An 18,510-nucleotide genomic window follows, 5' to 3' on the forward strand; every position below is an offset into this window, starting at 1 on the left:
ATGTGAGAACAATATTTACACTACTTTTATTGGGTCAGGCTTAAGTGATGTCAACGAAAAAGAGGCACACTACCTAAAAAAGCAATCAGGCTGAGATGGATTGTATGGATGGATTGTAAAAAGTCTGGAAAGGTCCAATTTGGTAGTATAAAGTAAAGACAAACATATTACCAAATGATTCGAATGAAATATAAGCCAGAAGTTACTTTTGTTTTCCTTACAGTTGAGGGAAATCCTAGTAGAACACAGTTATAAACGTGTGTATCTGGGCTGTAGTTTAAGCACACGGATTAATTGCTAATGAAACCTCATTTCGTACTGTCAGGAGAGCTGTAATACCAACAAGTCACTAAAGTTCTGATTTATGTGAAGAAGAAGTAGTTATAGAGACCAATCTTTGCCTCTATGTGTTAATATTACATGTGCATAGATGTGTAGAATGAAAAAAGTAACAATCCAATTTATCTACTTGAGATATGTATATAATCATTTAGACTTTTTTTTTTAATTTGGCATATCTACAACATCAATGAATTCAGGAGGTTAGTACTTGCCCAAATTCTGGTAACTTTTCCCCATAACTAGGGAGGCTGATATACTTCCTGGAAAATTACTGTTTTTAAAACTTTTCTAATTCCTTTGAAAATTTAAGATTGGGAGTAATTGATCATTTAAATTTTTTCATGGAAAAAATTAAATATGAAAGATCTCAGCAAAAGCTTCTATAGATATGTTATATTTTAAAATACAAATGGAAAAGATGAATTCTTTTTCACGGAACCTAATGCTATCCTTGGGAGAATTTGAAGTTATTTATTATCCTTCTTGAAGTTAATCATATTAATTATTTGCATTGGATTAACAATGCCAAATGGAAGAATGTGCAGTAATTGAATAAGCATTTTGTACATTTTCTTCTATTTCAGTTGATTTATCATTAGTGAATAAGGATGAAGATGCCATCTATTTCTTGGGAAATTCTCTTGGCCTTCAACCAAAAAGAGTTAAAACATATCTGGAGGAAGAACTAGAAAAGTGGGCCAAAATGTGAGTATGATTTCAAAAGCTATCACTCACCATCTCGTGTTAGAATTTTAAAAATCACACTAGATTGTCTAATATTTGAAAAGGTGTATAATAGAATTGTAGGGCAGAAAAGAATTTCAGTGATCATGTCATTCAACACCATCATTTTATTGATGCAATAAATGAAGATCAGTAAATAAGATCATATGGCAAGCTACTGTCAGAGTCAAGAGTAAAACTTTTTTAAAAATTTTTATTATTGTTCAATTACAGTTGTCTGCATTTTCTCCCCACCCCTCCACCCCACCCCAGCCAACCCCACCTCCCTCCCCCACCTCCACCCTCCCCCTTGATTTTGTCCACGTGTCCTTTATAGTAGTTCCTATAATCCCCTCTCCCCACTATCCCCTCCCCACTCCCCCCTGACTATTGTTAGATTGTTCTTAACTTCAATGTCTCTGGTTATATTTTGTTTGCTTTTAAAATATTTTAAAAAGTAAGTCTTTTTCTTGAGTTGTCACAGTTAAAACCTATGTAATTATTTTATTTTATTTCTTTAATGACTAACAAAGGAGTTAACATGTAGGATTACTTTAGTATTTTTATGATTATTTCTTGGCTAAACTCTATCACAGGAATTTTTATAACTAAGGAAATAAAACTATTGAGGGAGGTGCAAGATGTTGCGTGAAACAGAAGGCATATTTCTTCCCAAACTGTACATGATAATTAAGAAGATGCTCCATTTGGGCTTCGCTAAGCAGCTTCATTTTGACTATTCAGGGATCTTCAATCAGGGTCCATTGTTTTCTCCATCTCTTCTCTTCTACTTTTAATTTTCTGCCTGAGAAAATGTTCCCACAATTGGATTACCTGAATGCTTACTGTCTTTAATCCAAAACTTCTCAAACACCTTGATTATCCCTCCTGAATATCCATTGTTTTAATAGGCAGTTTAAAGATGTCTATTTTCATTAGTTCCATATTCTTAGCTACATTGGAAACCCCTTAATCTTATGTACTTGTTATAGTTCCTCAGTTAACTACTGATAAACCTGAAACTAAAAATACTTGCAAAATACTTGTAACTATTTAAAATTTTACATATTTAAAATATTAAAAATAAATAGAAATATTTTAAAACATTTTCTGATTCTTAGATTCTAAAAAATAGTTACGAAGGAAGAGCCATACTTGAAGGTCAGAAACAAAAAACCTTGAGGAGAATGAAATCAAACCATGGGAGAGCTCGGAAGGCGAGACATTGGGCTCTCATGGAAACCCAGGATGTCTGCCCCATCTCCCTTTGTCCATTATGTCACGGGCCTTTTCTACTTGGAATAGTCTCTGATCATTAAAGTTAGTTTGCAGCTATTGAATAACACTGCACAGTTCTTAATTTCAGTGGTTAAAATACATGTTCACAAGTTAACACAAAAATATAGGGGTTTGTATAATTTATTAAGCCTGTTATAACTTTATCTGCATAGCTTTTATGCATACATTGGAAAATAAATATCACTACCTTTGGAAGCATTTTGTACTAGCAGGTTTTAATATGTTAAAAATGATGGTCAGAGTTAATAAAAATGGTTACTATTCATTTTTGGCCTTAATGTAAAAGACAGCAGAAAATTAGGTTGAATGAATTTGAACTTCAGAGAATGTCCTTGACTCTTGGACATTCAATCAGTTATGCTGTGCATTTTTATCCTCTAGGTACTTTAAAATATGCTGCCTTGCTATCCTATTCATATCCTTGTGATTATCCTACTTTATTAAGGGAATGGTTGATTATTTTCAAGACTTTGAAGTTATATTTCAGGAAAGTATCTCTCTGTCATAACACTTGCCCTGATGTAATTACCTTTTAACTTTACATTTTACCTTGTGACAATGGAATATTGCATAATCTTAAAACTTCTCTCCTAATTTTTATTAGATGATTCAGAAAGGGGGTACATTTTAATGCTTCAAGCAATGCAAACTAAATTTTAAAAAGATGATCTCTTTTGAGCATAAGAATAGGTAGCTAGTTGTTTTGCTTTGCTTTGCCATTGCTTTATTTAGCTGTTTTGCTTTAAGAGGGGCTGGCCAGGCCAACACCACGGCCCTGCTTGCCCGTCTGTGTCAGTGGTGATGTGCATGACTGCAATCCTGTGACCTCCTACCCCATCTCCCCTATTGGACCTCAAAAGTGTTCATTATTTCTTTGCTCCTAAATATTCAGTTTAAAATCCCATTCTGACCTTTTCCAGCTAAGGATCTGTTGGGAGGAAAACTTGTATTCTACCATTCTAGCTCTTTTGGTCAGGGGCCTCTGCATTAGTTAACGACTACCAGACTAACAAGAGAAAAGTTTATTTCACATGCAGAAGCACGCTACAGGGAGTAATTCCCTGAGCAGCCCGGAGCAACAGGATCAGTATGTAACCAAGCAAGCTGGAGCCCATCCACCTGGCACCTTGACACATGACCCAACAACCAGTGTTGAAGGAAGCGGGTTTTTATTTACAGGGACAGGGGGTCTGTTCCAACCTCAGGACAGGGGGGTCTGGGAGCACTCCTGCTCAGAGACCTGTTCTCCCACGAGACCCAGCTCTTCTCTTGCTCCCCACCAGGCTATAAGCCAAAAACATGCCTCAAAGTTCTCCATATGCTTATCTGTTCTTAAGCCAACTGCAGTGCAAACAGTTCTCCATCCCCTCTGGAAGGTACACTCGTGGGTTTCAGAGTCACTCTCCTCTCCTAGCAGCATTCTCCTTTAGGATCAGGGGTTTGTTGTCTAGGAAACATGTGAGCTGTTACACTGGATTGTGGTAGAGTACAGGGAGATGTACGTCCTAAGAGAGTGGCTTCTCTGTACATCCCTCAGAGAAGCAGACATCCACATTTCTGGTCACAGTTAGGTACCAAAGCACCTCCTACTAATCTGTGGTTGGTTAGGCAGGTCCCTGCACAGCTCCATCAGCTCCCTTGTTACACCCTTTCCTCAGGGATGCCTTCCTCACTACCCCAGGCTGTGTGGTAGAATCCTGACTACCAGCCGGGATGGCTTCTACCTTACACACCAGCCCTCATTGTGGACCACTTCACTATAAACTGCGTAACTGCTTGCTGCTTCCTCTCTCAGGCCTCAGGGCCAAATCCCCCTTCAGCCCTCGTGGTTGCTTCTCTACTCTTTTGGCACTCGTGGCAGAATTCCCTTCTCTTTCAGCCCACCCTTATTTTAAATGCTTGGGACTTCCTGCAGGACCTCACATCTGGCCCCTCCTACAATGTGCTACTTTTTCCTGAGCTTCTGCATCTTTTACCTTCTTTCGGCTGCTATCTTTAGTCAGGGCATGAGTTCCCCCTGACACAGGGGCCACCGGGTCCCTGCCTCTCACACAGGCACTGTATAAACTCCTCCAGCTGCATCCTGAGTCACTGTGTGCTGCGAAAGCCACTAGTCCTTTTGCCCTGAGCAGGAGTCTGCTTCCCTTCAGGAAGGATGTGGCTATCAACTTTCCATCATTATGAAAAGTGTCTTAACTACCATATCATCTGCTCCCCCTTCCCCAACCATGGGCTGTGGGGAATTTCTCCTATATTCTGGGGACCCCTACTTTGCACCTTGTTACAAATATGCTAGGACCTTGTGGGTATGCTAGAATGAGTAGGCAATGAGCTTAAAGAATTATTTGAGAACATTTTATATTAAATATTTATTAATATTCTAGGTTATGTCAAGGAGAATAACATGGGTTGGTAATCATAGTGGTAAAGTTCAGCTAGAAGGGAAAGATATATAGCAATCCTAAAGAGCAAAATTGCAACTTGAGCAATGTATATTATGTCCCTAAGTTTTAATCACAATATTTTAGGTCTTCTATTTTGTCATAGCTGCTAGATAAATGGTTTTCTTTCTTTTTCAGAGGAGTAAAAATGTGACATAGTTGTGTGTTTATAGGGATCCATCTAAAGCCGGTAACATTTTACGTAGGATTATTAAAGAAAATAGCCCGCTGAATTACATATCTGGAACAAACACGCTTTGTAGACAATGACTTGCTTTATATGGCGGTGTGTACAGAAGGGGCACTGGGGAGACCCACAGGAGGGGTGTGCTCCTGCAGACACTGCAGTCTCCTTAAACTTAAGTGTTTCGTTCTTTAAAAAAAAGAAGAGTCTGATAGCTGGGTTTGTGAAATAAAGTGACAACAGGCAGATTAGCAAGATAAATGCCATAAACATTTAATAATTTTTAAAATTATGTATATGAAGTCATCACCGAAAACAACAAAAGGAATACCCTGTACATGGAAGAAACACCCAAACCTGTAGAGAATTTTTATGAGTTGATTTGGATCAAACTGACAATTGCTGGGAAGCAAAATCTCAGTGGATTGAGAAAATGCTCTGGACAATGGCAGGTTTGCACTTCATTTTACACGTTGCAATCCAAGCAGGAGGCATAGGAAGTTAAGTGGAGTTTATTGGTAGTAGATTAGGGAGGCAAAGTGGGGAAATCTCTGATTGGGTAAGAAGTAAAATGGATAGACACGTACTTCTTTTACACTGGTGGGCACAGGATAGGTAGCATCTGACATTTACAGCAGGTAGAGCTGCTCTGCAGACAACAGGATAACAATAAGGGGTTCCTTGATCTTGTGCTCTGCTGGGAGTTGGTGCCTTGAGGCATCTGGGAAGGAATGGGATTACTCCAACATTTCAAAGGGTATGTTAATGTAGATGCAAAAAGACCACAGACAGGCTAAGGTAAAGTAAAGACTGACCTTTGTCAAGGAAGAAAACAGCCTAGGACCTGACTACCTGCTCTGACTCACTTTTAGTTCGGATGTTTTCATTTCAGACCACTCTCTGTGATTCCTTTAGGTCTCTGAGTCTGTAAGACCCCCCTGCAGGCCTCCCCTGAGCTCATCAGGTTCAGTAGGTGGCCCGTTTTTGTATACAACCCCCCAAAAGCAATGCAGTTTGAGAACTTACATGTTATCTCGATAGAGGAAAAGTGGGGAGGGGTAGGTCACTTAGGATAGAGTAAATGATTTTTAGGAGAGACAAATGGGCCCTCTGAAGAATAGATCAGAGGTATAGCTTCTGACAGTTTGTCTGGGAATTGTGTCAACTTCTAGTCTCCTCTCCTGTGACAAGAGTCAATCTTTCCTGACTGATGAAACTTCTTGGGGAGAGGATTTATAACAATTGAGTTCTTTTTGGAAAATCTGCCTTCGAGCAGGTTAAGGGGAGTTCAGAGACAGTCTCTCTATGCATTTGCTGTTTTTCAAGTTTCTTCAGCTCAAAATATGCCAAAGAAGAACATTTTAGTGTGGCATAATCTGCCACCCTTCAGTAGAATAAGAGAGTGCATGGCATGACAGGTTACAAAGATTTTCCTGCTATCTCCGTTAGTGATCATCAATTAAATCACACACACACACACACAAAACTGTGATATCATGAAGGAAAACTGTGAAATCATTTACTTACTTATTGGGGGGAGAGCTTTTAAAAGCAGGGCCACTTTTTATTTGGTAAGATGGTTAAAGCATAGTCCTATTTGAAAGAGGATCTGTGCTTGATTAGATTTTTGTATCCTAAAATTGAATTTCAGGAGCAAATACTGCTTCCTGGACTTCTCAGAAAACACCCCATTCATGGCACGGTATGCCCTGGTGTTAGTGGTAAGATGGCACCAGAATGTTACTGGTGACTGGATCTCAGTTCCGCAACCTCGGTGTCTGAGTTCCAGCTAGGGAAGAATTCCAAGCCAAGACTCAAATACAAGCAAAAGTTTATTTAGAAAGTCATAGAGATAAAAGAAGTGAGCCATGGAAGGAGTGAGCCAGCTGGGCTGCGTGGACTCAGAAAACAAGCTACAGAGGCTAACGAAGGGTCCTCGGTACTTAGGAAAAAGAAGGCAAGGATGTATGCATCTGGGGGAAGGAGAAGGGGAAAGGCTTTGCAGAGCTCCACAAAAAGGAAAAGCGTGCTGGGTTCTTCTTCTTAAGGGCATTTAAGGGTGGGGATTTTAGAGGAGGTCCCTGGGGAGGATCTCAACAGAATATTCATCACCTTTCCAGGTGTGTCCTTTCAGGGTGTGGTCTCCACTGATTGGTTGGTGCCAAGGCAGAGGAGTGGGTCTTTAGTCACTGTAGCTGGTCCTGATGTCAGCCATGGCATTGCCCCACCTGGCCTTGATGGTCTTCTGTGCCTGGAGCTGAAACACAACCGAGGCCTAGATGTTATCCTCCAGCAGTTAATGCTTAAGGGAGAAGTTGTGCAAGGGTTTGTGTGGTGGTCCTGTGAGGTTATTTTCCAGCCCAATGGCCAGTGACATGCCAGGGAAGGAAAGGTCAGAGGAGGTCAAGGCCTCCTGACCAGCAATGTGAAAGTCCAGGGCATCTAAACCGCACGAGCAGGGATGTGCCAGGTTAAGGTAAGATAGGTCACCCTGGGTGTGATGCCCCAGCCCATTTCCGCCCCTTTGTAGCTACCCAGGGATTTCTGCCCTCGTGACCTTAAATACCTAGCTTATCTCTTCCATTCTGCTCACGTCTGTCTGTCTGTCTGTCTATTAACTTGGAGTGAGTTAACTCTCTCCCATCCTCTCTTCCTTTCTAGTATTTGTAAGTGAAGATTGTAACTATGTTGCTACTTATTTTAAGCAGTTTTGAATGAGAGGGATATAATCTTCTTAACTCTAATATAAATGCTTATAATTGTACTCTAATCTACATCAATTCTTTCAAATGACAGGCCACTTTACTTCGAGTTTATTTGGGTAACAGTTTCTAAGTACATTTTATTACCCCAGGCTAGCGGCCTTACAAAATGAAGAAGGAGACTCTGTGTGATACTTTAAAGGGACAGAGATGCCAAAAGCGTTGCAGGAAGAAACCTATTCTTAAAGATTATTACCACTACCACAGTGTCTACGCGAGTGAGAAGTAGGGGGCATGATAGTCTGAGATATAAATTCTCTGAGGCAGAACATAGAATTTTACTACCTAAATGTAATAAGATGTATTGTGCTCTCAGGGAAGGCCATGGAGCTCTGTGTGATTAAAATAAAAAAGGATCCAAGTACCTGCCTTTAACTACCATTTAATGATAATGATTTTTGTCTTTAGCATTTATGTTTGAAGTCAAGAACAAGCCAAGCTGCAGGCTATCTAATAATAATATGAATAATAATAACTAACAATTGCCCTTCTCTTCCTCCTTAGATCTTACAGTTTATGTTTATTCTCACAGACAGTCCTCTTCCTTCATCTTAGCTTATATGGTAATTGAAATATTAGTTTTAAAATTGTGCTGTACAGCACATACCCATGAAAGAAAGGAATTTTAACATCAGATTTACATTAGTAAAGGAGACTCAGAAAAGGCTAGTACACAGCAGTCTTCTTTTACATGTTATTTTATTTATTTTTCATGGCAATCCTTTCAAGTACATATTGTCGCCCACTTACTTTTTTAAAAAAAATTTGTTATTCAATTACAGTTGTATGCCTTTTCTCCCCATTCCTCCACCTCACCCCAGCCAAAACCCCCTCCCTCCCCCACCTCCACCCTCCCTCCCCCACCTCCACCCTCCCTGTTGATTTTGTCCATGTGTCTTTTACAGTAGCTCCTATAATCCCCTCTCCTCACTGTCCCCTCCCCACTCCCCCCTGGCTATTGTTAGATTATTCTTAACTTCAATGTCTCTGGTTATATGTTGTTTGCTTTTTTCTTCTGTTGATTATGTTCCAGTTAAAAGTGAGAAAACAGCATTAAAATAAAAAGAGAACCAACAGTACGGGAAAACATATTTGCCAATGATACTTCAGACAAGGGCCTGATCTCCAAAATATATAAAGAACTCACACGACTGCACTCCAGGAAGACAAACTACTCAGGACTTTTGTTAATTCCCTGAAGTCAGCCACAGTTGGGGAACATACACCACGAAAATCAGCGAAGGTTGAAAAACAGGGAGCCTCTTCTCCAATTTTTCCACTGCTTTCTAGGGAAGGAGAAGAAATCCGTGCCCTCCACCCCCCACCCCGGCATCCAACCTTGAGTTGTTAGCTGAAATCCTTATAATAAAAGACAGATTAACAAGAGAAAAACTAACATGTTTACTAACACGCATCCCTTTTCTATACATACCAGATAGCTAGGGGAAAGTGAGTAACTCCCCAAGGTGGCTTAGAATTCAGGATGAAATCCCATCTTATTATGGAGAGGGGCAAGAAAGGGTAAATGATTTTTAGAAAAGATGAATGGACCTGTGAATAATAGATGGGAAATAAGAAGTCTGAGACTAAGTTTATCTGGGCGTGGTTTTGACTTCTAATCTCTTCTGCGATGTCAATCTTCTTTCCCGTTGATGAAAGTCCTACGGAGGGTATTTATAAAAATGGAGTTTCTTTGGGGTATCTGTCTTTAGCCAGAGAGAGGAGTTTAGAGGCAGCCTCCCCTTCATTTGATGTTTTTCAACTGTCTACAGCTCAAGATAATATACCACAAGATATTTTGAGGGTAGCGTATTCTGCTACCCTTCAACTCAGAACGGGTTTAACAGCTCACTACTGCCAGCTTACTGAATTTCATTCACAGTCTGCTCTATGCAAAAATAAAACACAAAAATGAAACAACAACAAAAACACGTGCTTGTCCTTTCTTCCCAGTTTACACAGGTTTTGAATTCCTGCAAATTCAGAACAATTAATTAGGAGCTTCCTAAGATAGAAGTTTGTAACAGCACCCGCCATCCCATCCCTCCCCCACCTCCCAGCTTGACCCTTTGCTTTAAAGCTTTTATATTTTCATGTACTTATTTGCCTTCTTCATTTGGTGAAAACTTGGGAGTTGAAGATCTCTTGTATATTTTTAGATTCTTTTATTATGCCTACTGGGATACTTACTAGAGTAACGAAATTAATCTGAAATATGATAGATGAAATTGCTAGAAATAGGTCAAGATGTAGTACTGGCTTTATTGACAAGTTTCTTTATCTACCTAACATGTCATCATAAGTATAATTACATTTTATACACTTTTTAAGGTTTGTAACCATATTTTATCATTGAATTTGTAATCATTATAATGTTTAGCTTCAAAAAAGGTGTGTTTTATTATAGATACTACATAAGCTACTGGTATACAATTAGAGTATCCAAATAGTGTTAATATTTTCAAAATAATTTTAAAACTATCTTAGATTCTAAAAAAAAGGAATGAAATAATATATGGGTAATTTCCTCTACATCCCTCAAAGAAAGCAAATCAAAGAAATTTTTAACTGACAGGTTAAAAACAGAGTTGTCAAGTATTACTTTTGGTTTTAGAAGCATGCTTTCATGTAATTATTAAAACATTACAAAACTCATCTGGAATTGCCCAGTTGCTAATGATGATATTTGAAAACTATCACACACACACACACACACACACAAGCAAGATAAGAACACTTACACCCCTTTTCACTTTCAGGGGGGGCTATGGCCATGACCGGGGGAAACGCCCTTGGATCACCGGGGATGAGGGTATCTTAGGCCTGATGACGGACATTGTCGGTAAGTACAAACAATTTATCACAGAATAATGATAAAGACCTTATTATGTAATTATAGACATGGATTATGAAGTCAAAACGTTATTGAAAAACATCCTGATTTTCCATTTTAACCCATAATAGCAAAGAGCAAGCAGACTTTTAATTGGGACTTGACTGCTATAGACTAGGAATATAACTAGGTTATTTGGTACAACCTAATGAAATATGTTATTGCTTTTCTTGTATATTTCAAACTAATATTTACTCTTCAATGAAAAATACAGGCATTGCATTAATTTATAATTAAACAAAATTCATAAAAATCAACTTAAGTGAAATTTCTAAGATTTCATTATATCATAAAATAAACTCTGGCCTTTACATGCTAAAGGCTTAAAACACCAATGTTTTTTCTTTTCTTTTCTTTTTTTTTTTTGGCTCCTTAGAATTTAATCCATGGAGCTCTGTTTAAGATTAGAATGAACAATATTTAAAATAACATAGTTTATGCTGTTTTTTGGTCTATAATGTATTTCCTAAAGTGATTTATGTGTACTCTTAGTGGTATTCAAGATAGTTTTACATGGTAAATGTATCAACATTTTGAAAAGTATTTATTTAATTCAGTTGAATACTCCATATTGCCTGAAATCTTATATGAAATTTAGGGTTTTAAACAAATGAAAAATAATACGTAAGCAATTGGAATGGTGTTATTTGGAAATATATAGAGGATTTAGGAGAATGTGGACTTTCAAAAAGGCTTTTCAAAACTCTTTCCCTTATAGGCAAGTATAAAGATATCTTTGTTTTACCCCAATTGCGTCTTGGCCAGTCATCGGAAGACAAAATCAACTTGAGCTGGTGAGAGGATGAAATTAGACTGGGGAGACCTGGGTGGCCTAAACCACAAAAATTTATTTTCTCACAGTCCTGGAAGGAGGCAAGAAGTCCAAGAACAAAGCTTGGTTTCTGACTTGGCCGCTCTTCCTGGCTTGTAGATGCCACCTTTTGTGGTCTCGCTGACAAAGTCTTCTCTGTGACAATTGGACGACCTAAGATTCTGACATTTTCCCAGTACAATGGCCCAACTGAGTCACCTTATGTCAGATTCTACCACATGCACCAAGAAGAGTATACTCATGTTTATAACAGCCCAAATTAGCAGACTTTTAAGGAAAATCTGTCTTTAGTTTATGAAACATATTAATATGTTACCAATTCAAAATATTTAAAAAATTAAAAACCTCGTAGAATGGTTGCAAGCAAAAGCAGGTTCTATTTCCACCTAGTTATTTTTAAGTAATCTTTATACCCTACGCATTTCTACCTGCTTTATATTATAACATCAGCATGTTGACTCTAATTTAAGATCATCGATTAAGTACAAACTGAAAATTCTTCCTTCTATTTCAAACACAGAGAAATGACAGAAAAATTTAGTTAACAAACATATCGGAACTTTAAAGAATTAAACTGAAATCATTACAAACCAGAGATACCACCATTGCTGAAGAAAGGAGCAGCAGAGAGAGGCTGGAAGGGCGGTATGGGGGCAGCCCATGGAGTGAGGCGGAGAGCGCAGGGCCTGACCCAGGACTGTCCCAGGAAGCCTCAGGGCGTTTTAGCACAGCCCTTCATGCCAGGGCTTGGGAATGAAAGCCACACTTTTTGTCAGCCAGTGCTGCTGGTAAAGGCAAAAACCGAGGATTTTCTGCCAGACCAGCCAGGTTCTTAAAAACACAGCACTTGACCAGGCTGCCTAAAAGGAGTGCATATTCTAATGGAGGAAATCACCACTTGAACAACCCTGGATTGTGTTTAAAGACACGGTAAATATTTGTTTAATAATGCTTTCATCTGTGTTCACTTTTCAGAAGCCACTTATATTCATTGAAATGTCTGACATGCAAACAAAAAAACTAAAATAGCTCCTCCATTAATTTGACCTGAGAATATATGTTTTCCTTAGCTGTGGATCTTTTCTCTCTCTCTAGGTTTGCTTTCAGAATATAAATTCCATTCTAATGCTGTTACTTTGTGCTCAATATTTATCATTCTCTAAAGAGGAGTTAGGATGTTTATATCCAGTCCAGGGAAGTGGCCAGCCGATATTATTTAGTGAGATTTATTTATAAAGCCAATAAACCCTGCAAAAAGATCTCCTCTGACCATTTAAAAGCGTACCGCTCTTTTGCTGCTCAGTAAATATGCACGTGTTTTGTTGCCTAGTGAATAAATGCGGGTCACAATAATCCCTGAAACTCCAAACCAGTCACCCCTCATTATCATTTCTGAGGAAAATGAAACCAAAATTCAGACTTTTTTAGAAGGGTAAGGAGACTGAAGTTATTTAATTTTTTTTAAAAGAATATTTATGAACTCTGACCTTAGGATGTTCTGCTAGTCTTGGAAATACCATACAAAGTTATAACATGTATGGAACAAACCTCTGTTAATTATCTGTGTTTCTGTCATATTTCCTTTGAAATATTGTCTGTGAATAAAGGTAATCTTTATTTTAATTATTTTATTGTCTTGTTCTTTTTTGTTGTTGATCAGAGAAACACAACTTGACAGCATCTGCAAAAGCATATTATGAGCAATATTTTAAAAGCTTGGTATTTTCTTTTAATTTGAGTAACTATTAGGCCCAGATTCCTTTACTCTTAAAATTGTATGTATTAGTCAGAGAAAAGGTTCCTAAGTCAAGTGGAAAAAATAAATGATTTCACTTTTTTGCTTTAGTAGAAACACATCCTTTAGAAGGTGTTGGTATATACTTATCTTGTTTGTTACAAATCCCATGCAAGGTCCTTTTCTGTCCGTTACTAGAAAGTTCTGAAAAAAGTTGGTCAACTTTAAAGTAGCAAAAACATTTAATAGCTGCTAATTCATTTTTATTTGCTTATATTATACTCTACTTTTTATCATTCTTTTCACATTGTAATACTAGAATCCTGGCATCCTCTTTGAAATTAGAGTTGGTAAAAATCGCAAAACACTGAAAATAACTGTGTGGCAAGTACAGTAAAGGGCAGCAGAATCCAAATTTACTTTGCTACCCGCTGGGCAAATAGACAAGTTGTATATTTTGGTCTATGATTGACTCCTCCAGGTTCTTAAAACCACAGCCTTTATTTCATCATAAAATACCTCGAAAAGAAGTAACAGGAGGGTAATAAAAATTATTATGCCATTCAAATTGATAGAGTGGATAGAAAGGAAGAAGAGACAATGAACAAACAGTATTTATTCATAGACATAGAAAAGAATACCGACTTCAGATGAGAAGAATATCTGTTCAGGAAACATTTTATACAGAGCCAATGATACTTCAAAACATGTAATAATGTTCTCTTATAATTAATATCATATTATCAAGATGCTAGAAATAGAATTGCTGAAGAATATTATTAGTGTTATTACTAAGCCTACTTCTCCCTGGGTACATGAAAATCACAAAGGTATAGATACATGCATCTCAGCTTATAATATTGTTGTAATGTGAACATAAATTTGCTTTATGAAATTTGGAATTGACCCTCAGAGAAGCGAAAATCCCTGAAGGCTCTCTCCAAGGAGTCTGAATGCTCAGCCGTGCACTGGCTACCCCTGGAATCTAAAGGAATTTGCTGCTTGAAAGATAAAGTGGAAAGTTCTCAAACTTCTTCCAACCACAAACTTTACATCCACAATAATATTTGCACTTGCATAATAAAATAAACAGAAAAGGATATGGAAGTTGCAAGACCCATCATGGACCCCGTTACCAAATGTTAAGCAGCTGGGCACCCTGTCATGTTTACCTTGCAAAATATTTGAAGTGAAATTACAATTAGAAAGATGCAGGAGAAAGTCTGTGAATAACATGGCCTCCTATGTGTGATGTACAGGGAATAGATAATGGAGACAATTTTCGTGTAATTGTGAACAAAGACTTTAATTACATTTTTTTTTCTACGAGAGACTAATTATTTGTCTTCTGCTTCCTGTGAGACTTTGGGCAAGTTAGTTCATCTCTTTGGACATCCATTTATTCATTGATAAAACATGGAAAACCTAAGTAGATAACCTTATCAGTTTACTGTGAAGACTGTGAGATAATACACGTCACATATTTAAAAGTGTTGGCACATAGTAAGGGCTCAATAAACTTTAGCTTGACAGGCAAAGAGATAAGAAGGTATTGCTTACATTTAACTAGATTTCACCTGGTAAAGCAAAAAATATATATACGTTCAATAAATAAACAAGCAGGAATTCACTTTCCCGGTGAGAGCCGTGGTTCATACCATCTCAAATGAAGTGATTCAAATCTTAGCACGTACTGCAGTGCGTTACAGGGTGGTCTTCAAGGTGAAGACTCTTTCAAAGCCTCATAAGCTTTGGGGAAGCTTTTTAAAAGAATTGTCCTCAATACTTGTTGATGATGCAACATTAATTTTTTAAAAGCTCTTTAAAAAAAGAAGAGAAACAAAAGTAACTTGAAAAAGTTTCAGGTTTTATTTTAAAGGTTTATTTTCTTAAGGCATGCTGACAATGTTTAACTATGTTAGAAAAACAATGATGGTTTCAGAAATACAATTTGAACTGGAAAAGATACGAGCATTGGGCCACTTTTCTATTTAGAATACCCTGAACATCATTTTTGGCCATTTGATGTTGAGAACATTTTATTCTTCAGTGCCTTTAGCTCATATTGGGAATGAACATTTCTGTTAGTGTTCTGAAACTGTAGTCTCAACACCACGCTCAGGCATACATATGTGCACAGGTACGTATGTTAGGCTGAGCCTGTTCTTGATAAACTTCAGGAGCAGCTGAGGACAGCATTTTGAGAAGCACTTGGTGGAATTTAATTTAAATGTCCCAAGGCAGAATAATTGTCATGTGTATGGGCAGACGAATTATTCTAGTCAGTGAGAGATTCTTTACAAAGAATTGATTTGGTGTTAGTTTCTGAGGGGAGGAAAGCACAATGCTAATCATGTGTGTGGATTAATTCAGCTCAGTACCTCTGGTTCATCACATTCCCATGCAAGAAAAAATGTGGGTGACCTCAGATGAATGCTGCATTGTGTGGAGGACCAAACTTTTCCAGCAATCTGTAATCATTCTAATCAGAAAGTAATCAAAACTGGAATTAAGCAAAAATGGAATGTCTGAGCTTCTATAGAAATTCTCCCCTACCCCATCCTGACTCTTCTATTTCTTCATTTTCAGTTTGTGATTTTTTATGTGTGTTTTCTTCTCTTTATTCTTTCAATGCCTCCCTTTCTATTAATTAATTGCCTCTTTACATTACTTTTCCTTTCTTTCTTCCTTCCACTCTCCCTGCCATTTTATTGAAATAGATGGCTTTCAGAAACCATTGTAAATAACTCTGCAAACAAGTAACAGGGAGTTATCCTAGATAATGTTTTGTTGTAAAAATAATAGCAAAAATTTATACCATCATGCAGGGAAACAAATGTAATAGAGTTGGCATCATTCTTTTACCAGATTTCAAAAAGATTGTCATATGATAGGAGATACATGCCACTGCATACAACATAAGCATGTCATATCCATATCTATGTAGTATGTTTAAGAGAAATTTTATTTAGTGCTTGGAATGTAGAATCAGATTGCTTCTACTGCCCCTTGACTTCAGACACTCTACGCCTCTCAATGGCCAGGCACACACCCACCTTGGATATCCAACCCTGCACATCAAACGGGGAAATCCATCTGCCAAGTGCAACAAGAGGTGGTTTGGGTTTTTTTTTTTGGCTGCATGTTTATTGTTACTCTTTGAAGACACAGGTTCTTTCCTAAATGGCTATGTTGAAATTTAAATGCATAAATTGTACAGTTATTTCCAGTGACCTCCCCTCAAGTAAACTAATCCTGTAATTTATCTATTATTTAGAATAATTATTCCAATTACTGTCTCTTCTATTACAATGACTCTAGTAGAAGCATCTCTTTGCATGCAAAACAAAGGACTTGTATTATACATTTTTTTCTAATATTTAGTACAGCTTTACAAATATTAAAGCTCATAGCCTATTTTTCTCAGTGGGGGTAAAGAGGCATTATTCCTATTGCACAGCTCTAATTGGCTTTAAGAGACAACATAAGAACTAAAAATAGGGAAAGTATTATCATTGTTGTTATTATGCTCTGAGTTTATTGTCAGTGTGTGCTCTGGGTCTCCTTCTACTGCCAAAACCCTCAGTTAGAGAAACTGGATCAGATATGATTGTGTAGTGGATATCTTAATTCTGCATGTTTTTTCCATCAGACAATACTTACCTACGTTAATTATCTTATATCAATGTGTATAAATAAGCACCAGAGCTATTTAGATATTTGCATTTTTACTTGCTAACTCTTTTGTAAACTACCACAGTGCTCACTGGAATAAAAGTGAATTACGTTTGGCGAAGCAGCTTCCTTTTATGAAAGGTGCATTTTAATTTGACGTTAGAAACAATCAGCTTTAAAAATGTGTTTGGCCTTCATTTCATTTACGATTTCTTTGGGAGATACACTTGCCACACAAACGTGCTCTGTGGGAGTTTGACCAGCCCGCTGATAATAGGATAAATCACTTTCAGTTTGCAGGAAAAAGCAAATGGTTCATTATTTTGCTGTTATTATTTACTGTATAAAAATAAAACATATTTTTTAGCTATCTATGTGCATTAAGTCCAGATATTCTTTGATAGAATGAGTCAAGTGGGAAAACTTCCAGTTCTTTGTGATGACACATCAAATGTGTTTTTATCCCTCAAAATATTAAGGAGGAAAGAGTGAAACCTTCCTACTTTGTTTTTCCAAGTAACTTTAGCACTAATAGAAACATTTTAATTATGACATATTTACTTTGCAGGAGCCAGTGAGAAAGAAATAGTCCTAATGAATGGCTTGACCATTAATTTACATCTTCTATTGGTAAGTTTCCTTTCCCACCAATGTTTAGTATACATTCATTATAGAATCTGACATATTTCTATCTTTAATTCATGAGCATCTGGTGGTTTACTTGCTTAAAAATAAGTGGTGAGGTTATTTTCATTTTTAGCAGGAAATGCTGGACCCTGATAAAATGGCTTCTTCATACTCATGGGAGAGTTGAGTCTTGCAAAGGGCTTTAGAATAATGAACAACTCTTATCTCAAAACATAAAGAATAAGAGTCACGGTGGGTGAAAAGCAAAACTGCTTGCAAGCACACAAACTAATGATGTACAAATGCTAGCAAACACTGAACTTTATAGAGAGAGAGTTTTTCAATATGCTGGAATTTAGCAGGAGAGGGTTATGGATCAGTATGGGTCAGTAGATTAGTTTTTTGAAATAGGTTGACAAAGAATTTGAAAATAAAATTAAATTGGAGAAAAGGGACCTTGTACCCTAAATGAGTCACTGTGCTTAAGGTGCTTCTTATACTATAAGTATTTAATAAATGTCAAACATTGGGTTGGCCAAAAAGTTTGCATGTTTTTTTTTTCTTTTCTGTCAGATGGCTCTAACAGCATTTAGTTGTCTTTAACTTCATTCAAAACAATTTTGTTAGGTTTTATTGTGACATTATGACAGCTGTCATATTGGTGTGCATTAAAAAAAACTTATCAAGATTGGTGAATTTTTGTGTAGCTATTTTAATACTAAAGATGGAAGAAAATATGTAATATTTTTGCCATATTATGCTTTATCATTTGACGAAAGGCAAAAACACAACTGAAATGCAACAAAGTATATGGAGAAGGTGCTGTGAGTGACCGAAGGTGTCAAAAGTGGTTTGCAAAGTTTCGTGCAGGAGATTTCTCACTGGACGATGCTCCATGGTTGAGTAGACCAGTTGAAGTTGATAGCAATCATATTGAGACATTAATTGAGAACGATCAATGTTATACCCTGTGGGAGATAGCAGACATACTCAAAAT

At 37.3% G+C, this 18,510-nt stretch overlaps 1 protein-coding gene across 2 annotated transcripts in view; it reads left to right on the plus strand.

The window, feature by feature from the left end:
* The window catches only part of KYNU (kynureninase), a 100,502-nt gene that overhangs the window by 25,287 nt on the left and 56,705 nt on the right, over window positions 1-18,510 (plus strand). For both annotated transcript variants that reach the window (XM_045203178.3, XM_024569713.4), the window contains exons 3-5: window positions 927-1,047; window positions 10,511-10,593; window positions 17,455-17,516. In XM_045203178.3, the coding sequence (XP_045059113.2) occupies window positions 927-1,047; window positions 10,511-10,593; window positions 17,455-17,516 (266 nt within the window). The remainder of the gene's footprint in view (window positions 1-926; window positions 1,048-10,510; window positions 10,594-17,454; window positions 17,517-18,510) is intronic.

This window comes from Desmodus rotundus, chromosome 2, assembly GCF_022682495.2.
Source record: "Desmodus rotundus isolate HL8 chromosome 2, HLdesRot8A.1, whole genome shotgun sequence".
NCBI lineage: Eukaryota > Metazoa > Chordata > Mammalia > Chiroptera > Phyllostomidae > Desmodus > Desmodus rotundus.